The sequence below is a fragment of the Drosophila ficusphila genome, unplaced genomic scaffold (genome assembly GCF_018152265.1).
Source record: "Drosophila ficusphila isolate 14025-0441.05 unplaced genomic scaffold, ASM1815226v1 contig_414, whole genome shotgun sequence".
Classification (NCBI taxonomy): domain Eukaryota; kingdom Metazoa; phylum Arthropoda; class Insecta; order Diptera; family Drosophilidae; genus Drosophila; species Drosophila ficusphila.
The window spans coordinates 3,124,878-3,148,024 of record NW_025064328.1 but is presented as its reverse complement, the minus strand read 5'-3'; the positions used below and the strand labels follow the sequence as shown (position 1 = coordinate 3,148,024).

Here is a 23,147-nt window from a genome sequence, read left to right as displayed (position 1 = left end):
TACACAGAAAGAAAAAGGTTTGGTTAAAAAAAAAACCATCTAAAAGAATACTTTAAAGCAAAGATAAGAAATAATTATTCTTTTATCTTAAAAATCAAAATAAATATTATTCTTACTTTCTCAATTCCCTATTTCCAATTCAATACTTCTTTTTTGTTTTCTAAATACTGTTTTTATTGAAAAACAATTTTCTTTGTGTACCTTTTACGATCCCCCCACCGATAAGCAATGCAATTCGGGTGCTGTTTCCTTAGCCAGAAACCTCAGCATAATTTTCCATATCTCATGCTGCATGCAACAATGAATGCCAAGTGGGTTAAACGAATGCAACATTCGCCTCCATGCAAAATATTCCAGATTGGTTTTAGCAGCAGGAAACTTCCTGCATTGCAGTACATATTACTCACTCACTTAATTAAATTCTCCAGCTTATGATTAAATATCATTGGGTTTTGGTTAAGGTGTATTTAATATGTTGAACATGATTCATAAGCCACATTAATTTTGACTTTTATCGTAATACATTTAGAATTAATGCGTTGTTTTATGAGTTTGTTATAAACACATTTGCAAAATGAATTATATAAGATTTATGAGTACATGTTCCCAAACATAATAGTTCCGGCTAATCAGCTGATAATGAAAGATGGCAGCGGGCTATTAGCTTAAAGAGTTATTTACGAGCCATGATGTATTAGGAGCAATATTTAATGGTACCATAAAACCGCTGCTTAAAACAAATGGCTTGTAGTCAATTGTACTCCAGTTTGAGTAAATGCCTAGACCTTGGTGCTCTTAGCACACTTCACACTCAATTTAATCCAGGAGAGGATGGCCAAGAAGGTGCTCCACCTTCGCTGACGCAAAAGGAAAAGTGCGCCGGAGAAAAGCCGTAAGTAAAAGGAGCAGGAAAATTCAGCCCCTTCTGGCAGCCGTGTCAAAGGGAAGCGAAATGTCGAAATGAATTTTCAGACAGTGAATTATGTTTTCCTTGGGCACACTCCGTTCACTTCTCGTTCTTTCTCGTAATTTTTGCCTTCTTTTTTTTGTGTATTTTACGCCGTGGGGCGGCATCTTAATTACCTGCAATTTGGTGGCCGCAAAAGCGAACACAGCAAAAAAAGGCCAACAAAAGGTTCGAAAATGCGGATGAGGGGGCTGTTGCCTCCCCTGGAAAAAAGGACGCTCCTTCAATAGAGCGTTTTAATTTCAATGGGTTACTAGGGGCCGTCCTTGTAAAAGGATATGCTTAATGTATGGATATTGTTGGCCAACTCTTTGTGCTCCTCCAGTTCGCCTTTGGTAATAAAAGCAAGTCCGCAATAGATATAATACGCCATAACTTAGCATAAATTACGCGGACGTGCCCCAAGGGGTGGCATAATTGCTGTTTATGCATACTTAATCAACTGACCAAAGTCGAAACGCAAAGGATTTAACGACGGGCTAAAACTCCGGGCTCCGCTGATTGGATCAGCCGGCTGAAGGAACAAAGGCGGAATTATGCCCGAGCACGTTGTCCGCAAAACTTCAATTAGTTTCTGGTTTAAGTTTCAGCCCACCGACTGATTGGTTCCAACTGGCGGCCACTGCTCGCCGAGGACATCGATGGCCATATCCTCAAGTCTGATGGACTGGGCAACTGACACTTGCTGCCAATCCATCTGCCACTCACTCGAGACGAGCGTGCGAAGATGGACACTTGTTAAAACAATCTGCTGGAGGAGGTGGAGGCGATATAAAGCTGGACAAAAGAAAATCTAACGATCCATTTGTGGTGGAGCAAAAAATGCATCAACAGTATTGTTTCCATACTCTGATTAATTATGCAAAACATAAATTGATTAATCATTTCCTAAAAAATATATAATATATATTTAAATTAAATTCCTTTAAACAAACTTAATAGGTACTTTATTCGTTTCCCTTTAATAAGTAGCAAAATGTGTGTACCCTTATATTATCTAGTAAGTTATTCAGTTTCCCCTTAAGCATTATGGAAATTTATATGTTATCTGGACGTATCATATTCCAAAATGTTATTCCTTTCGTTGTACAACATTTGAGGGAGCTTATGTAAGCCTTCTTTCAATATTTGTACCACATTAAAACTAATTTTATCTAAACAAAAATTATTTGTATCCCTTCAAGCACTTCTTATAATCATTTCATTTAAATAATCCCTGTGGATATATTTTTTCCCTTCCCAGCTAAACGTCTTAAATAAATAAGTGGTAGTTCAAAATCAGATGGTCGTACCCAGAGATTATCCTGTAAATTATTCAGTTTCCCCTTTGGCATTATGGAAATTAATATGTTATCCGTACGTATCAATTTTCAAAATGTTATTCCCTTCCCGATGGCTATCTAAATTTGGGTCGCTGGCTTTGGTTTGAGGACGCACTTGTGAATCATTTTACATTATTTATTCCACTCTGGAACTCATTAGCCGGAATTTAGCAGAGGTCGAGGGCTCAGTGGTAGCAGCTTTAAAGCCCTCGGTGGTCGAGCACATTAAGAGCAGCTGACCTTTGACCGACTTAATCCCGTTTCCACTACATTCCGCCAGCTTTGTGGCACTTGAGTGGCGGAATCCATTCGCAGGACACTCGAGCAGATCCTGTCGCATAAAGGCGAGCTCTAATTGAAAGGGAATTTCCTGCAAATGCTTCCCTAATTAATGTTGCAACATTTGCTGCTAAAAGTTTTCGACTTTTGTTCCCCGAAAGCCAAGTAATTAGAGTGCCGGCTGTTCGTGGCTTGGGCGTCAAACAACCCAATAAACAAGCTAATGAACATCAAATGGGACTTGTAGCACCACAACAGTAAACTCGAGTCGAACAAAGGCGACAATTTGGCAGTGGACTCTTGGCCACAATTCACTTCCTCTTTTGACACTCTTTTTTTCCCCCTTCTGCATCTTTAATTAAGTTATGCGCGCTTTTTTAATTGCACATTACAAACGAATCCGCACTAGAATTGTGAGGGCGGACTTTATATATTATAATATATGTGGGTGTGGGTGTTCCCTCATTTCCATCGTCTTCTTCTAATGCAATTTTCATGTAGCATGCTGCATATAAAGCTTAAAGGCAGCCAACGCACCGCCACGAGAAATGTGTGTGTTTATTTATGCCATGTGATGCGCGACTTGCAGTTGGAACCTTGCCACATGTGCGTCGTCCCATAAATATTACGCATACGCAGCATTGCCGGCAAGGCAGGTTGGCCACAACCGCTAACCTGGTTTACCCAGACAAAGCAGCCACCCAATTTATCATTAGAATTTCATTAGGGCCTGCCATTCCCCATGTATAAAGACGAAATTGTCAACCACTAAAGTGGAGGAGTGGAGCCCAATCGCATGTGTTTGGAAAATCAAAAAGTGGTTTACAATTTCATTCTTATCTTGATTTTTTGTAAGAATTAAAATAAATCAATATGAAAAAAAAAACAAATCTGTGCCGTTTATCTTATCTTAGTTCTTAATGAATAATGCTACTCATGTTCACAGACTTTCTTAGATTAATTAAACTTGATCACGTAGGGCCTATAAATTGGAATTAAAATGTTGAGCCAAAAAAAGCTTAGATAATATTCAAGTGGGTTTTGGTGGGCAATAACAATTCAGTTTGTGTTAGATTTAAAAGATTTTACTTTTCGGATTGTTTTAGATCTGATGGTTGTTTAAAAGTTATTGCTAAAAAGATAGTGCTTATAAAAATATCTAAAAATAACATTGTAACCTGCAATTAAAGACAACCGTTCACTGAATTGTGAAATTGTAAGTTAACTCTGCTTCAAACAATTCACAACTTTTCAGTTAGCGAAAAGTTTGGATGCCGCCCCCGAAATCCCACGCAGATTCACATTTGTCAATGTCTTCGCGACACGCCCCGAAAATTGTTTTAATTGCAATTACTGTTGCCACACTATTTCTGTGGCATCTCGCTTCTTGCCACTCTGGAAGAGACGTGCCCAGAGGCTTGTGTTTGAAATGAAAATGAAAATTTAATGACACTTTGATTTGCAGCTGTCAACACTTTTGGCCAAGATGCCAAATGCCGGGTGACAGGCGACTTCCGGCGCGATAAACGGCAGACAAACATGTACGATGTGATGTGATGTGTCAATTGCTCAAAAAATTGTTGTTGTGGTTCGGGCCAAGAGCCCTGGCTGGCTTAATGTTGCTGTTAATGGCAACAAGTGTCTGACAAGGGCCAACAACAGCATGAGCTTGGCAATTTGCGCCTGATTTATGGCCACCGAGGAGGAGCACGAGCTCCACGGCGTTATCTAAAGAGCATATCGATGTTCGCCGCACAGCGAAGCTGGAAATCATATCTAAAGGCTGGCCAAATCGGAAGTGGCCACCAACAGGTGTCCCTCCACTGGGCGGCTAATTTATGGCCAACATCTAGGTGCAGCATTGCAACCCGCTGGGGAAAACAAGGCAGGGGGAGAGGAGGAGAGGGGTAGAGCCAACATGCTGCAATTGATTAATGTCAGCGGTGCAAATTAAGCTGAACACACGTTGCCCCTTGACTCCGCCTTCGCCGGCTTGTCTTTTAAAAAGCCAAAGCAACAGCAACAGCAAAAGCAAAGGCAGCACACGTGTGTAAGCCACCTTGAAGTGGATCCGACCATGCAATCCGGTCGGATGTGTGCGATGCTTCATTAGCGCCGACAGTGGGGCACAAAGGAGCTGCTGCCACCTGGTGGCTCTGCGGTGACGTGAACTGTCACTGGCAGCCAGAGGAGCAGCAGGAGGAGCAGCGGGAGAAACAGCAGTGGAAACCCAGAGCAGTTGGAACCAAAAAGCCAGCAGGTGGGCCAAAAACGCTGGCCTGTCAGTCGCAGACAGCCAGGCAGCCAGGCCGTTCAGAGAAACTATTTTCCCAACTCAACTGCAACTGGCTGCCACTGGCCAGAGCCGAGGAAAAGCTGCTCCAATAATTCCTTTCGCTAACGATCTTTGTTACGGGCCCACGACTAAATGCCGCCAGAAGAATCCAAGCCGAGCCTTATCTCTAATGCACTGCGAAAAAAAGGTTCAACTAACTAACATTAATATATCAAAAAACTTATTAAACAAATAAACATGTTTTTTTTTATATTTGTGTAATAATAAAACTAGTTAAAAGGAGAAGTATTTTTTACAATCTATAAATGCAATTGAACTCATCTTATCAAGATGTTCATTCAATGTTAAATGAATTAGGCAATTAAAAAGCAATTTATGCTAATTGGCAATTGAATGTGCAACAAAATATACATTTAATTATAAGGTAGCTTTTGAGAATGCTGTTGGTTTGATAAGATCAAACATAATGTTCAAATATTCTCTTTATTATAATAGTCGTTTTTAAGATTCTAAAAGCAAACATAAACAATAAAATGTGCAAATGTCACGTTTGTGGTTGTCTCATTAAAGCAAGATATTTTTGGATCTAAATAAACAACACAAAATAAATTCCCTCCAATAGTTAAAGTTATCTATACATTTAATATGTGTTCTCTATAAAAATAGCGGCTATTATGGGAACATGAATGGACCAACTTAATTTAATTATCTATACAAATTGGCTGTGATGATTTTCTGCCCTCTTATTTAGAGGCTCCCCTTTGCGGCAGTGTTTGTGAGGGAAAATCACGATTCTTCCTGTAGATGGGGTACCAGGAATGGTCATGACAACGGAGGCCGGGCTCTTCAGCTCCTCAGCTCTTTGGCTCTTCTGGCTATCTGGCCATCTATCTGACTATGTGGCACCAGCAGATGCTGCCCCAATGCTCCAATGCTGGCGATGCTTTGAGATGTTTAGCCAGCAGACAAATAAGTTGATGTTGATTGTTTTTGCCTGACTGCGGCACGTAAACGATACTGACAGTCAGTCCATGGATCCAGGGATCCATCTGTTCGGGCGAAACTTAATTTCTACATTTTGCCGGCAGATAAAGCGCAGAGTGGGTAAACTGGTAGCTGCACAGTGGGCCTGGTCAGTTGGATTGGCAACGGGCCAATACGCACAGCACGCATCTCTTCCATTAGACGCTTTTAGAGATTGTTAAATTCCAATTAACAACTTTTTCTGTCCAGTTGGCCCGTTGCCGCCGCCGATTGCCAGGGCATCTTGGCCGGGGAGTCGCCTTTTAAGGCCAGAGCTGCAAGCTCCCTGATTCCGGATTCCCTGAGAGCGAGAACAAGTTGTTTGGGCCGACATGGGCCAAACAGCAACAGCGTTAATTGAACCCGCACACACTGGGCCATGTAAGCGTCGCATAAGTTGTGTAGTTTGTTTGTTTTCGACTGGCGAGATACTTGCTGTGTGAGTCACGTCGCCGTGTGCTTTTTTCTGCTGCATTGTAATGGTTTATGGAGTCCCATAACCATTTATTTTAATTTTTCCTGGCATTTGCCTGCGGACAGTTCGGCCTTAACAATGACGTTGGCCGTGCGATCTTAACATCGTTTGATCATCTTGCCCACTTCGCCACTGACCGCACGCTGGGTAATGAAAATTAATTGAAAAATTGATTGAAATTGTGCACTGAGCAGTTCAATCAGCGCCAGCCTTTTGTTATTGTTTAGACCTGTCCGTTTTCTTCTTTTATTTTTTTTTTTTTGGGTGGCGGGGAAAACTTGTGTGCGGCGGAAAATTGCGTTTCCAGTGTGCGGTGAACCCGAAATAGCTCATATTTGCAATTAATTTGGAAAATGCTTAATACAATAAACACTGATGATGCCCAAATCCGTATCCAACAACTACCGGTTGCATAACCATTTTGTGGAAATGGCTGGACAGCGAATTAATTTGGCAACCGCCGAAATAGGATGTATCAATCAATGGACCAAAGCCACAAATGATGGGAAATTGATAACAAATAGGGAGAATTGCAATTGGCTTATATTTGTGCAGAGATGAGAGCTTTGCCAAAAATTGTTTACATGAACTTGTACATCAAATAAATCATTTATAAATCGCTTTTATTTGACCAAAAGGTAGAGCGTGGGATGCTTGACTATTTTATATATATAAATAAAGCCATATATTTCCTATAATGCCTAAGTGCTTATGTTCACAAGCACATTTCCGAATGCTTAAGTACAGCTAAATTGTTTTGGATTGTGGTTTTTATTGGGCTAAAGAAATGCTAATGTTTTATGCGGCCTAACTAGAATTATATTTAGAATGGTATTTCGATTTGTTTATTTATTTTTATATATTATGAGGCTATCCAGACTTTTTTCATCAAGTTCAGTGAGCATAAATAGAAAAAAATTGAAGAATGGTTTTACTTTCACGTTGTTTAGCTTTTAATGCGTTTTTAATTGCCTTCTTGTGCCTGCTGCATTTACAAAGTCACAAATGAGTTGTTTATACCATTTGAATAACTTACTTGTAAAGTATTTAAAGTCATGCTGTCTTATCAGTTTGCTGTTCAACCAAAGCGACTTCAGCAAAAACTTTACTTCCTGAATTACTTGCTCGAGATAGTGATTTATACCCCTCGAGAGTCATCCATTCACTGGAAGCTCCCAAATGCACAAACTGCTGCACTCGTATATTATCTCTGGCAATATTTACTCATTAGACGCTGCATTACGCTCACGTGGACATAAACAAAGCTGCGGGGCAAAGAAAAACAAAAGCGGAATAAAGAATATACAGAATATACAGAATATAATATGCGCTAAATGCATTTTCTGGACCAAAATGCTTCTGCTCCAAGAGATAGCGATTGCCCGGAATTTGTTGTTTAAAGTAAAAGCTAATGCAAAAACCCACGCCACCTTTGGAGGGTATATAGGCCCATGTATCTTTGCCCAGTATCTATGACATCTACGCTGCAGTCCGGGCGCCACGTAAACGGCTAATGGAAAACGGCTAACAGCTAACAGCTAACAGCAAATAGCGAATTCAGCCGGTGGCAAATTGTTTGCTTTTGGTCGCCAGGCTCAACTTGTTACAGTGACAAATGACGGCAGATATATCATGATCATCGCACAATAATGATAGTGTCGCGTCGTGCTGTGAAATCATCGTCGATTTGCAGATTGCCGATGGCCGCCGACTGTGCTCCTAACAATTAAAGACATTTCGGCCGAATCGCAAGATTTATGGCTTTACAACGTGCGTCATCATGAAGCTGGAAATCAAAAATCAAACGAACTGGGAGAAATGCTGCCCCATTGATTTATGCAGCTGCTAACCGGGATTCGTTTGCCGAACAAAAGCCAATTCACACGCTAAATAGATGGGCCCAAACTAAATCCTTTGAGCGATTTCCCCCAATCACGCATTTGCATAATGGCCATGCATTGAAAGCATATCTTAAATATTTTCTTTATTCTGTAGCCCAAGTTCTTCAGACTAAAGTCACACAAAAGAATCGGAAACGCATGTTCTGCCTTTCACTTTCTCAGATTTTTCTTGACTTCTTTTTATCAGAAAATTGCAAACTACACGAGAACTTTTTAAGGGGTGCTTTAAGAAACTTTAAAAATAAATATATATTCTTTAAAAATGTAATTTGTTTTTATTTTGTGTTGGTATAGAGTAAAATTTTACCTAACTTAAAGTTGTTTTGTACTTGAAGTCGTTGCCTGTTTTAATTTGAGCTTTCTAAAGTATGTAAAATTTCCTCCGAAAAGTTTTAATTTTATTAAGGAATTTCTAGACTTGTCGTAAACTAAGTAAATTTACATATCCTTGCAGGAAACATAACAGAATGGTGCAGTAGTTTAAAATACGGCGAAGGCAGAATGTGAAAAGACAGCGTCCCTGGAAAGTGTAAGCCGGAACACAAAGGCCTCATAATTTCCGGGCCGCCAGCATGTGAGGCATGTGTGCGTTTTGAAATATTTGGCCCATTGTGAGTTGGCTTACCGTGAAGGAGGAGGCTGGCGAAAGGAATTCCTCCTAGGCAGTCCGCCGCATATCCTGCGGCAATGCAGTGCTGTGCTCCCGACTTTTCCTCGCTTTTCCTGGCTTTTCCTCCCTTTTTCTCCCTGGATTCCACTGCAGCCAAGCGCCGCCGCTCGTTGACGTTGTCAGCAGTTAATTGAATTAGTTGTTAATTTATGGCTATGTTTTCACTGGGAATTTTGCGAATGTGCGCGGGATGAGGTTGTTGTAGGTGCCTCCGACTCTTCCAAGGACTCCGCCTCCGACTCCGACTTGGGTTCTCTTTTGTGTCACCGACGGTGCGGCAGAATGGGACTTGACTTGATTAAACGCCTGCCACTTAAATTGGCATTTAAGCGACGCAATCGGGCACTCACACACCGCGGCGGAGGAGACCGATGACAATGGCTTGGTGGGAAATAATAAAAGAATAAGTAGAGCACACACACTTTTCAATGGCCGGAGCTAAAACTTTTTATTGTACACCCATTTGGGTTTAATGAGCGTTTCGCGCACTCGCTTCGAAAATGGCTTTGAAAATCGGTTTCGGTTTCGGTTTCGGAACCGGCTCGGTTGCGCGAGGAGCGTTCCGAATACGCGGCAGTTGGACGGCAACTGAAATCCGCATGCCACACGCCTCGCAGCCGGCAACCCGACAGCAACAATGTTGCCAGCGGAAATGTTGCTGTGGCTATTTCTGATGTTGCCCCGGCAACATTGCTAGCATTGCTCCTCCTTATCAGTGGACTATGGGTAAAAAAGTTGTTTGTGTTACCTATAAACTATAAATTAAGGACGGTATTAATCTATTAAAAAAATCAATGAAATCTTGTTCCATAGAAAATAATATAGATAATATATTTTTTTTTATTCTGTAGTAATGAGTTTTTATTTTCTCGCAATATAGCTTTTCCATTGTCTTTCTATTACAGTAAATTTTTCTTACAATTTGTTTTTTTATATTAACCTACATTTTACCTATAAAACTTAAGTCACTTCAAAGAATATTTTTGTGTAAAAATATTCGAATTTTGCCCACAGTGCACTGGCCTCCAAAAGGTTTCCCAAGCTTTGGAAAAGCTTCGCGCTGTGATGGCAGTCTGAAAATTGGGCACCGGGTATTATTTGTTGCCAGCAACTTGTTGCGCTGCCTCTAAAAAAGTGATAAGAAAAATTGCTTCAATAGCAATGAATTCAAATTCGGCTTATTGGACTATGCCGATAATAATAATTCTTAGTTGGCGCCGCTCATAAAACCCGAGTTTAACAATCGCAATTAATCACTTTAAAAGCAGGCAAATTCTAATTTCAACTCAGATTATCAGCAGTAAATATTTTTGAAAGGGGGAAGATGACTTTGTGTAAACACTTGTTGATAGTCTGAAATTAGAAAAGTTCCAGGTCAGCATCCTAAAACAAAGATTGGAAGTCTGGGTGTAGTCTTTGATATTTTTAGAAATGTATGGTTTCAATCTTTTAACAATCCCTTGAAAACCACCAAAGGCTTATTGAGCTTTTTGCAAGTTCACAGGATATTAAATACGAAGCTTTAAAATAAAATAAAACTAAAGTGATTCAAAAAATTCCCATAGCCACTTCTAATATGATGGATGATTTTTAACGGGCGTCGATTTTACTTTAGTTCACTTGCAGGCGTTTAGATATAGTTTAGCCAAGATTGGAATCCGATAAATATGCGAACCACTTGATAGATTGTCTCACACGCTGTTTGAACACCCAGATAGCCCGGCTTCTTGAGATAATATATTGCTTGTCTGGTAATTGTCACAGACAAATGTTGACACCACGGCTGTTCTGATAAGTCTGCAATTATCTGTAATTGATAGTGCCTGCGGTGGGAATAGAAAACGAAAGCCCCAAAAGACCCAAGCGAATCGTAGGTGCCAAATAAGTTTCCCGGTCGGATCTCTTTGATTGCTCAACGCTAATGCCAAAGCAAACAAATCGCAAGTCTTTCTTTTAAAGCTCTTTTTAATGCCAAATTCTTTGTTTAGTTTGCAATATCAAAGAATTTTTAACCGCTTAGGACACCACGTAGGTGAAAGCAAAGCCGGCTTCATTCTGCCTGTAGATGTCATCGCTGTTGAACAGAACCATCAACGGGCCGGGATTGTTGCCTGAAAAGTATTTAAATATTTAAGTAATTTTCCGTATTTGCATAATTTAAATAATAGGTTATTATAATAAAATTATTTTTAGATTGTTTAAAACAAAAATGATTAAAATTATTGCTTCTGCAATGACCTAAAATATTAGCAAGTGAACGAATGAAACAAATAATGGCCTTTTAAGTGCTCATAAATAAATATTAGTAAATAATTGTTAAATAAATAAATTACATCAAATTGTTAAGACTCAAAATCTACCAACTGATTTTCCCAGAGGAAAAAGAAAATTTGTTTGCTAGTGTTAACCGAGCTTTCCCGCCCGGAAAAGCTCTGTGAAACTTACTCGAAATGACCACATCCTTCTTGATGGAGCCACAGAAGTAGGTGGCGTGCTTGTGGCTATCTTCGAAGGTGGCCTGTGGCACCATCAGGAAATCGGCATCCAGATCATTAGTGCTATCGCTGCTATAGCAGTTCTCATCGGTCGTCAAGGTGGAGGAGGAAACCACGTCTCCCACGTTGAAGTCATAGGCGCGAATGCTGTATGGATATTAAATATATAGTTATTATAAGAAATGGTTTTGAATTTATAGAATTACTCACGTTAGTTCCTTAGTTCCTGTTTCACGACGGAAGCAGATGGCGTAGTTCATGCGGGATGGGTAAATACCATTTCCATCGTTGTAGTTGAAGGACTTGACTGCTCCCTTGGATTGGGGGAAGTACTGAAGGCAGCCAGGAGGCGCCACAAAGAAGCCATCCTTGATGGTGCTGGCACGACCCTCGATGGTGGGCAAGTTCTCCAGTTCCTCCTCCTCCTGGAGATCCAACGAGCGAACGGAGGCACCTGCAGGGCACTCCAACTGGGTGACGGTGATGTCCCAAGAGGGAGTTGGCAATCCAGTGGCTCCAGCACGATCGGCCAATCCAATAACCAGATCCACCACACTTTCGCCATCGGTGGCATTGAAGGGCACATAGATGTGCTGCCAAACCTCAGTGCCGCACAGCCTCAGTCCATCGACCTCGAAGTAATCCTTAGTGCACTCGGCGTAGGTCAAACCGGAATCTGCGCTTTCCAAAGTTGGTTGGGCCAAAGTCATGGCCCAATCAATTCGCAATTGGCAAACGTACTTGCTGTACGCCTTCAAGTGGTATTCGCACACCCTTGGTGGATTTGCGGGATTAACCAGGTTGATGTTCTTCGAGGAGGTGCTTCCTCCACAAGTTGGCTTCGCCACCGAGGCGGCTTCGATGGCCGAAATCGCCACCAGGAGGAGCAGGGTGCTTGCTATGCAGTTCTTCATCGTTATGAATCGGTAAAGTGGTCAGCCAGCGGCTTTTTATGGCCAGCCGGCAATCTCGACTGTCAACCGTATCGCTTCCAATTGTCCAGGTTTCAGTGTCAACAATAGTGATCGATTGGCTTTATCGCTACGCCGTTCCAAGGGGGCACCTGCAGTCCGACGACAGAATAGCAAACGTTTGGAGCGCTCTATAATTAGTTAATCAATGGGGGACTAATCCAATTGCTTTATCAATGGGGAAATAGGTTTGCTGGGGTCGCTGTACTTTAATACCAAAAATTCGGGGATTATTTGAGAGTCATAAATTATGCTGGCATTTATATAAAGAGAAATTATATAGAGAAAATTAAATTCTTCCGAGCTCTGACTTTATATAAAAATTAAAATTATTATATTTGTAAGCACATCCTTATCAAATTTTATCAGTGCTTGGTAATAAGTTTAGTAAGCTTACAAACATTTTTCTACTCTATTTCTAAGTTATATTTGTTATCTCGGATAAGTACTTAAAACAGTTATTCAGTTTTTATCTAAGTTTATAATTAACCTACATATTATATAGTAAGTGTTAGGAATTCCAATCCAATATTGCGCATTGACTTTTTTTAAATAATTGGCATTTATTAATTTCTTATCCCTATCAAATACAAACAAAATAATCCCAATCCCAGCAAAGCCGAGAGATAAGCATTATCTTATAGAAACTCTCATAAATAGAACCCTTTTTGTCAGTTAAATTTGCAAGATAGTGACTCACAAATCAGTGAAATATTTCCCCCAAAAATAGAACTCTTCGCTGCCGCTGCATTTATCGAAGTTGTTTCCCCACTTGGGTTGTGCAATCCTCCTATAATTGGGGTCTTGTCATTTTCACACACCCACCCATATTTGTTTCCTCTTTTCACTTTTTGACATCATCATCACCATCGATCGTCATCTTCGTTTGCGGCGATGATAATGAGATAGCCAGCCAGCCATTCTTCGCGACACCCAAAAAGCGAACAAACATAACCCAGTTTCGATGGATCTAAGATCAGAGTAATGGACACTTCGTCGAGGTTCAATGACTTGATTGATCGGTGATGGGCACACACAGTTAATAGGCGCAACTAGTTCGGTTTGAATATTCATGGCGGTAAGTGACGAACCGAGCTTCTTACCAAATATTGACACGCCGTTGCTTCTAACACGAAAATCTCATCACCGCATCGCCGGCAGCGCCGCTGTATCTTTTGGATTCTTCGGCCCAAGAAGTGCTATAAAAGCGGTGCTACCCCCAAGATCTTCACACAGTCGATGTGAAAGTGCGTGGGTGAATAGAACCCGAAGAAAACCAAACCGAGGATTATGATTGGATATACGCTGCTGCTTCTGGGATTTCTGGCCTTTGCGCAGGCGCAAAAGCTGAACGAAACAAGTGCTGGTGGTGTTGTCCTGCAGGAGCCAGGACTGTGGCGCCAGGGCAGGCGGAGGAGTGTCCTGGCGGACAGTTGTATGACCAACAGTGGCACCACCGGCACCTGCCTCACGCGCTTCAAGTGCATGCGGCAGTCGGGCACCGTCAACGGATATTGCGGCACCTACGGCGTCTGCTGTGAAAGTGAGTCAAAGAAAGTGATAAATGGAACGTCATGGAAAATCTGGGTGGATAAATAAACTATTTTTGCTTCATTCAAAGAATACGAAAATCCTTTAAATCAAATGGGATGACTCTGCTTTAAAAGACGTTAACAAGATTAGTAAACTGTTTTCTTTTGACAAACAACTTAAGCTTACGCTGTTTATGTTGTGAAAGTGATTAAATGAAAGTGATACAGAATATTTAAGATCTTTATTAATGAAATATGGTATAGAAACTATAACCTAAAATAATACCTTAAATTCATAAATTTTAAATTCAAATATTAAAACATTTAAAAGTAAAAATTAACTCTTTAGGATATTTTTGTATCCAATGGTTTTTTAATGAAATTATTTTTTTTGCATCTTAAACATAGCTTTTATTTTTTATTAAAACCAAAAAATGTGTTTCCTTAGCTAACCTTCAAGTGGGAGCATCGACGCGTCAGAAGAGGACTATTATCAAAAATCCCGGCGTGATTTCCAGTGATTTGAACACCTACACCATCGAGGCTTTTAGCAGCAATGTGCAGCAGTTGCGAATCGATTTCGAGCAGTTCGTGATGACACAGCCCACGGACACCGATGGAGTCCTCGAATGTCAGGATTACTTCGAGGCAGGAGGCTTCAAGTTGTGTGGCGTAAATGATGGCCAACACCTGTATTTGCCCTTCAATGCGGCTGCGGGTGTGGATCAGGTGACCCTGACATTTCTGGTGACCTCCAGGGGAACTGCTCCCACTTGGAGGCTGGTGGTCACCCAATTGGAGGGTCCACCTCCGAACAGCAAGCGGCGATCCAGCACCTCCGCTGGTTTGGGAACCTCCACCAATTCCCTGCAGGATCTTCGCGACATCTTTGCCACTCATCATGCAGATTATGAGCTGTTGGCTCCACCAGGTTGCCAGCAATACTTCACGGAATTAACGGGCACCATTACCAGCTTCAACTACCAGTCTTCAGTGGTCAGCAACTATATGCCCGATTTGAGCTACAATATCTGCATTAAGTCTGCAACTAGCGCCAGCATGATTGAGTGAGTAAAGTAAACATCAAATAAATAAATAATAACTAACAGCATTTTAAATAACTTCAAGGAATTGAAATTAAAACCTGATTTATTGGGTTTGTGATTTGAAGTATTAAAGCAGTACCATCCTCTATATTTTTCACATATATTTATATTTTAATAATGGTTATTCTTGCCCCCTAATAGGTACTCCTTCAGCAAGTTCTCGATGTCGGTGCAGGCTGAAACGGGCGAAGGTTACGACGAGTTCTGCCATGCCACAGTGCACACGGCTGGGAGGCAAGAGGACTACCTGATGATACCGCAGGGCATTCTGGCCAAGAACATGGCCTACCAGCCCACCTACTACTGCGGCACCAACGACAACCTGCTGGTTTACGGTGAGTATCTACTAACTGATGAGGATTTTCCAATGAGAACCGTTTAACACATGGATTTTCCATTGCAGCTTCACCTCCCTATATGATGCACTTTTCCAGCGATGAGCTGACCCTAAATCGCGATGTGGAGACGGGTTTCAGCATGACTTACCGCCTGAGGAACTCGCTCCTCTAATTCTTCCTAATTAAGTTTGCATAGTTTCTTGCCTAGAATTTAATAAACTCGAATGTGTTTAAGAGCATTGTTGGCTTTAAGCCAGTGTGTGTTTGGAATTCAGTTAATGAGCTTGTCAAATCGAGGGGATTATGACAATTTGGGAGTTGGGGGAAGGCGAGTAACACAAAATCAAACGCACTCGCAAAAAGTTGGACAAGCGCATTAAGGAGCTTGTGCGGTCAGCGACACGATTATCCTTTTAGTTGCGTAATTAGTGTGATTAAAGTCAAGAACTACGAGTGGGTGGAGGGGGGAATGCCAATACCACCTCAATGGCCAACTAATGCCCCACCAAGAGAACAGTGGCAAGCAAATAGAAATGTATAAAATGCGCCATTGGCAGCTTTGAGCGCTGGGAATCGAACCGTGGCGAAAACCTACAAACTACCGAATACCCCTTTCCCCATTTCGCCCCCTTTGGCCTTTCACTTCGACAAGGTGCTAGATTTGGAGGGCTGCTAATTGACGGCCAGCACATTCTTCCAGCGATCATGGCTCATTTAGCAGCGCCGGCTCCGGGAATCACTCTCGCCCACAGCCACTCTACCCACTCCACTCGCCAGAAGCGGTGTAAATTGTAAAATAAGCCAATCAGGCAGGCACATGCCCAATCCCAATCCCAGTGGTCAATATTGTTGATTGGTCGGGGGGAGTCGCTTTATGCCTGGATTAGCGTCTTCGCACCTGCTGTGGGCAGCCCTATTAGCCGGGCTCCGGATGAGCGGCTCCCCAACGGGCCCAGAATGCCCCGTCTTAAATGGCCGGAAGAAGCGAGTAAGTAAATACCGTGAATCTAATGATATGTGTGCTGGTGAGTAAGCCACTTGTAAAATGGTTGCCAAAACTTAACAGGTTTATGGGGTTTGATTTCAAATCAGTTGCTAGAGAATTAAAATACAAACTTTAAGAGATATGCCACTTCAAAATCTGATTAGAATTAAAAAAATTATGGAATTTGATGTAGTGAATTTTAGAGAGATTCCGAATCAAGCAGCGCTGCCGACACACGTCAAAATAGCTACTTAACTGGAATTTAAAAATATTTTATTTTACAAAACTGCAAGAAGGCTCTTGATGAGATTCGGTGGTGCCGTGGACAGAAAAACCAAAAGCAAAGCAAGAGGATCTCAAATTTTTCTTTTGCGCACTCTTCGTGTGCTAATTGGACTTTGTCTAGTGCAGACGTACAACTACAAATACTCATCTGTAGACGGTCACCATTCACTCCGCGCGCTGCCGCGCAAGAGGGGTAATGGATGGAAATCTTCATTCTAACTCTCAACCTAGCGGTAAGCAGTTTGATTATAAAAAAATGTTCCAAATAGCTGGTAAAACACCTTCGGAGATAAGGGAAGAGATCATCAGTTTACAACGCCCACTGTGCTCAAAATCTGCGAGCACTAGTACTATAACCTCAATGCTGGCTACAGCATCAGATGCGGAAATCAGCAGTGTTTGCTCTTCCGCGAGTATGGATAAAACTAATGTTTATTACTCCCAACGCTCATCTGGTAATTCATCCCCATTACCCAGAGGTGGGGCTGCAATTGTCTCTCCAACTCTTGGTGATAATTCAAAAATTTCTTCAACTCCGTTTTCTGATGCTGCTACCAAGTTGAAGCTAAGCCAAAGCCATCTGTCGTACAAGAGGAAGAAGCAACTTTCATATACTCCTTACCCTAAGAAGGTGCACAAAGAAAAGTTATCTGGATCACCCTCAGCATCAACCAGCAAGGCAAGCTCTAGTAATAGGTTTGCCTTACTAGACATGGAGGTGGACCTAGACAGTGACAGACCTGTTGAGGAAAGAAGTAATCTTTCCTTGGCAGATGCCCAAACAGATTTAAATGATGATATGGAAACAATTGTCTCAGATAATGAATTTGAACAAAATAATTCTAATGGCAAGAATAATCCCAACAATAATTTAAAACCACCACAAATTGTTCTAAGTTTTGTCAACCTTAACGATCTATTTGATGTTATTTCGGGGATCACTAGTCTAGATAACGTTATCGTTAAAGTAAATCAGGGATCTACAGCAAGAATATTTTCCAAGGACTCTAAAACTTATAGAGACATTGTTGATCATTTTGATGAAATGGAAATTGAATTCCATACGTACCAAATGAAGGAAGATAAACCACACAGAATAGTAGTTAAAGGGCTTCATCATAGCACATTAACTAGCGAAATTGTTGCCAATTTTAAAACCTTAGGTTTTGAAGCTCTTCAGGTGCATAACCCAAGATCTAGGTCTGACCCAGATGAGAAACTCAACATATTTTTTATCAATATTAAGCCATGTGCTAAAATTAATGCCATATATGATATAGTAACTCTTTGCCGCCAACGAGTGCGAATAGAAAGGATGCGTAAAAGATCTGAAATAGCTCAATGTATTCGTTGCCAAGAATTTGGACATACAGCGAAGTACTGCCGCCGGCATCCTAATTGTGCTCGCTGTGGAGAAGATCACCATACAAAGCAATGTGTTCGTCCCCAAGATCAACCGCCTACATGTATGCACTGTAGAGGGAATCATACAGCAAGCTACAAGGGTTGCCAATCTTATCAAGAATACCTTAGGCGATCGATGAGTTCAAAAAAACAATCAACGCGACAACATCCACAACAAAAACGTCAGCAACAACAGCCAATCCGAGAGCAGCAATCTCAGCAAATGCCTAACTCTTCTGCCAGCAATAATATAGGCTTATCTTATGCCTCTATTGTAAGAAATGGAATTGGTCATGCCCAGCGCCGTCTACATGATCTCCAAGCGCAGCCGCAAGTACAAAATTCGAAGAATACTCAACAACAACAATATGTGCTTGACGTTCAGTCTATATTGGAGCAACAGCAACAGCAATTTATGAAATGGCAACAACAACTTCAGCAACAGCAGCAGCAGCAATTCTTTTTGTGGTTACAACAACAGCAGCAGGAACAACAAAAGCAAAACAAACAGAACAGCCTTCGACTTGAAAGACTTGAAAATATGGTTTTCGAAATGGCCAATTCTATTAAGCAGTGGACTGGGGGCAAATCAGTGCTTCACAACAACGTTTCAGCCTCAAAATGAATACACTCAAAATCCTTATCTGGAATGTCAATGGCATTTCAGGTAAAGCCAGAGAAGTGGAATTCTTTGCGCACAACAACAACATTGATATTATACTTTTAAGTGAAATTAGGCTCAATCGAGGTGAAGTTGTCAAAATTTTCGGATATTCCTTCTATCCAGCATATAAACCTTCACGACATAATCAAGGAATGGGTGGGGCGGCGGTATTGGTAAGAAGCTCTCTCAGTCATTTCCCACAACGTATTATAGAAACGAAAAGCATTCAATTGTCTTCCATTAAAGTTGCGACCGGCTTAGGACTCGTGGATGTAAGCGCAATATACTGTCCTCCAGGCCAAAGAATTGTAGAAAGACATTTCACTGATATACTCTCTTCTTGTGGTCAGAGGTACATAGTTGGTGGTGACTGGAATGCTAGACATTGGATGTGGGGTGACACCTACAATTCACCCAGAGGCCGTGAGCTGGTTGAATCGATTTCAGCCAGAGGGTCCAAAATACTTGCCACTGGTTCACCAACGAGATACCCATATGTTCCTAGCCACACTGCTACTTGCATCGATTTTGCTTTATACCACGGAATTATGGATTCTCAAATCAATATCTGCCAAAACTGGGACTTGGAGTCTGATCACATTGCCCTTATTGTTAATCTACTAACAAATGGTTCCAATATCACCCGAAGCCCTCGGTTAATAACAAGTCGGACTGATCTCACTTCTTTCAAACAAATTCTTGATAACTCCTTTCAACTAAATTCTGCTCTGGACTCACGACAAGACATTGAGAATGCAGTTGACACTCTAACTAATAATATTTATATGGCTGCTTCTGCTTCGACGCCTTTGGAACCGGATTATCGTCCTATCAATTATGGTGTTGTTCTCACAAGGGAAGCCAAGGCGCTAATTGTAACAAAAAGGCGCCTTCGAAGAAGAGCAATTCGTTCTCAAGATCCTGAAGACCGTATTTTGTGGTACAGAGCTGCAATGCAACTTCGAACCCTTTTAAGGAGACTTCGAAGCGATTTTTTTGAGCATAAATTGTCTTCCATGGACTACACGGTGGATGCAAATTATTCACTGTGGAAATGTACAAAATCGCTTAAGCGCCAGCCCCTTAGACAGGTTCCTGTTCGGTGTCCCAGTGGTGAGCTCGCAAAAAATGAAGTGGAGCAGGCCAATGCTTTCGGTCTACATCTAGAAGAACGCTTCACTCCGTATAGCTTTGCATCGACAGTTCAGGTTAGCGAGACCCATCAAACTCTGGAGACGCCTCTGCAGATGTCGTTGCCAATAAAGCCTATAAGGATTGAAGAAATATCTGAAGTTATCCAGTCCTTACCGAAAAATAAGGCTCCAGGAATTGATAGAATTTGCAACGTAACGTTGAAGGCCTTGCCCATAAAAGCGATTCTATTTATAGCTTTAATATTTAATGCTATTATTAGGACTCAAGTGTTCCCAAAGCAATGGAAATTAGCAGCAATTCAGATGATCCACAAGCCAGGTAAGCCAGAGGCTGATCCTGAGTCTTACCGTCCGATAAGCCTCTTATCGTCCCTGTCCAAGTTGTGGGAGAGACTCATTGCCAATCGAATAGCAGTTATCATGAATCGAGACAGTATCTTGCCAGACCACCAATTTGGTTTTCGAAGAGGACACGGCACTGTGGAACAAGTGCATAGATTGGTGAAACATATTTTGCAGGCCTTTGATGACAAAGAGTATTCCAACGCAGTTTTCATTGATATGCAGCAAGCCTTCGATAAGGTGTGGCATGTTGGACTTTTGCTTAAAATCAAAAACCTCCTACCTGCCCCCTACTATGGTCTTCTGAGATCCTACCTAGAAGAACGGGAGTTCAAGGTCAGAGTTAGGGACAGATACTCTGATAACTATAGAATGAGAGCAGGAGTACCTCAGGGCAGTGTGCTTGGGCCGCTGCTTTACTCTTTATATACAGTGGATATACCAAGCCCAAACAGACATCACATGATAGATCCTTCCAAAGCTTTGATTGCTACATATGCAGATGACATTGCAGTCATCTACAATTCCAGATGTCGGAGGGAAGCAGCAAATGGAATACAAGAATACCTTAAGGATCTTTCTGCTTGGTGTAAACGTTGGAATATGAGAATCAATCCGCAAAAAACTACGAACCCCTGCTTTACACTGAAGAGACTTGTATCTAACACCCCTGAAATCCAGCTAGAGGGAGTCAGTTTGGAACAGCCGTCGCAAGCAAAATATCTTGGTATCACACTGGATAAGCGCCTTACGTTCGGACCACATCTGAAAGCAACAGTCAAAAAATGTAACCAAAGGATTCAGCAACTGCGTTGGCTTACACACAGAAGGAGCACTTTGCCGCTGAGATGCAAGAGGGCAGTATATGCATTCTGTATCCTGCCAATCTGGCTTTATGGTATTCAAATTTGGGGGATCGCAGCCAAATCGAACTACAAAAGGTTACAAGTGTTGCAGAATCGGTTTCTACGTACCATTACTGACTGTCCCTGGTATGTGCGTGGCACGACACTTCACAGAGACCTAAATCTACACACTGTGGAAGAACAGATTGGGAGACACACAAGCCGATACCGAGATAGATTAGAAAGACACCGCAGCTTTCTTGCTAGGAATCTACTCCCAGCGAGACCTTTGAGGCGTCTCAAAAGGCAAGGCTTTGCCAAGACGATAAGGAATCAATAAGAAAATACTATATATAATCCTCTTCTTAATGCTGAGGTTTGGTTTACTTTTCTCATTGGTGACACCTGTGTTGTTAAGTACTTTAATTTGCTGTACAGATTCTGCACTAAATAAATAAATAAAGAAAAAAAAAAAAAAAAGTGAATTTTAGACAATTTTCAGCAAACGCATTTCCCATTTATTGTTAGTCATAAAATATTGTTCAGTTAAATAATAATCAGAAAGATAAGAAGGGGATGCATTTTCATTTATGGAATTGATATTAAAACCAAAAAAATTAGATTTTAAATGCCTTTTTATAAAGTTCCCACATTCTTTATAAATCAAATCAAAGTAGCATAGAATCAATAACTTAAATCTCAAGAGTTAACAATCTCTTTAGGCAATCTCCCAACATTCCAGGGCATCTTGGAATCGTTGTTCGTTTTTTAATTTGTAACTGTAATACTCTTTTTTGTTGTAAAGGTGGCAAACAACAAGCCATAAAGCACAGTTTCCATGGAATGGCTTGCAGCGGCTTTCCCAGGTACAAACTGCTAAATGTTGCTCATAAATTAACGCCAAACTAAACTGCTGGTGGAAAGTGGCAGAGGAGGGGCAGGGGGAGTAGCTCCTGGCCAGGACCTCCCGAGGTGGCTAAGGCTAAATGCTGTGAGTGGCAAAAGATCGACGACAGCCAGTAGCAACTGGCAACGCGTCGCAGCTGCAGTGAAAATAACGAAAATGCATTTTAAAACCCCCAAAAGCGAGCGAGGCGAAAAGGAGAAAGGCCGAGGCGAAGGACATGGCGAGGAAAAACCAGGAAAAACAAGGAAAACATTGGGAGTCAGAGGAGCAGAGGGAAAAGGACAGTGTTCCACTGGACTGACCGTTCTCCTTCTCCCTCTCTTTCGCTCTTACTCCTTTGCCCAGCATGCCTGTGCTTGTGTGTGTGTGTTTAAGTAATGATTTTGCAAAATATGCGCAAAAGTGCCAACACCAACACCCAACAATATGGTGCCCTAAATGGAGTGTAACCGGAAGTGCGAATAGCGTGCAGCTGGGACGACTAGTTGACCAAGATAAGACGCCGGCTCAAATCGGGCTTAAAGCCCTTAAAGCCACCCGGCATTGATGGCTGGCTAATAAGCAAAAAGGGAAACTCGGACACACGATTGCAAGCCAATTTGTCATGGTCAACAGGGGTGTGAAAATGCATGCCAAAGTGGCTCGCAGAGAGCTGCAATTTTTGGCCCGCGAAGTGCAAATGGAAATTGTAACGGGCCATGTGAGGTGCGCTGAGAGAAAAATTGTGAGGCTTTAATTAACAAGTTAAAGTGTTGAGGAAATCATAAACTTTTTTTGTATTAACTGAGCTATAATATTTTACATGTTCAAATGATATTTGATATATCAACTGGAAAATTAAACTTAGGAAGTTTAAAGCTCAAATTAAATTTAAAAAAACATAACTCAAAGTACTTTCAAATGTAAAAAGTTTCTTTAGCTGTTTTAATCAATTTAATAAAATAAATATTCTTTAAATGTCAAGATCTTTTGACCCACTTTGGTGACATTTTCACCGTGCATGCTGTCTCTTACCCCCACTCTACCCCTCTCTTTCTCCTCCTGCTGTTGTTGTCTTATCAACACATTGTCGCCAACATGCAGGCGGCTCATGAAATGAAACGAAAATATTGAAGCTGTCCTTTGTGGCGTTTGGTCCTTTATCGAGCGCCGCCCACCGAAATGTCCTGCTCTCATAACATTTCTA

General features: G+C 41.4%; 3 protein-coding genes across 3 annotated transcripts in view; 1 reads left to right on the top strand and 2 right to left on the bottom strand.

The window, feature by feature from the left end:
- LOC108087859 (calcitonin gene-related peptide type 1 receptor) overlaps positions 1-9,507 on the bottom strand; it is a 29,417-nt gene extending 19,910 nt beyond the window's left edge. The window contains exon 1 of the mRNA XM_017185441.1: positions 8,889-9,507. The gene's annotated coding sequence lies outside the window, so the exon portion shown is untranslated. The remainder of the gene's footprint in view (positions 1-8,888) is intronic.
- A 1,373-nt stretch (positions 9,508-10,880) lies between these two features.
- On the bottom strand, positions 10,881-12,362 carry LOC122320058. Its single transcript, XM_043208126.1, has 3 exons — positions 11,639-12,362; positions 11,379-11,575; positions 10,881-11,044 (listed from the first exon to the last, which is right to left on the bottom strand). The coding sequence occupies exons 1-3, from the start codon at positions 12,340-12,342 to the stop codon at positions 10,950-10,952; spliced, it is 996 nt and encodes a 331-aa protein (XP_043064061.1). The 5' UTR covers positions 12,343-12,362; the 3' UTR covers positions 10,881-10,949.
- Positions 12,363-13,620: 1,258 nt separating this feature from the next.
- On the top strand, positions 13,621-15,614 carry LOC108087772. The gene is made up of 4 exons (XM_017185301.1): positions 13,621-13,942; positions 14,380-14,998; positions 15,179-15,372; positions 15,441-15,614. Exons 1-4 carry the CDS (start codon positions 13,690-13,692, stop codon positions 15,545-15,547), a joined length of 1,173 nt encoding a protein of 390 aa, XP_017040790.1. The 5' UTR covers positions 13,621-13,689; the 3' UTR covers positions 15,548-15,614.
- Positions 15,615-23,147: the final 7,533 nt, after the last annotated feature.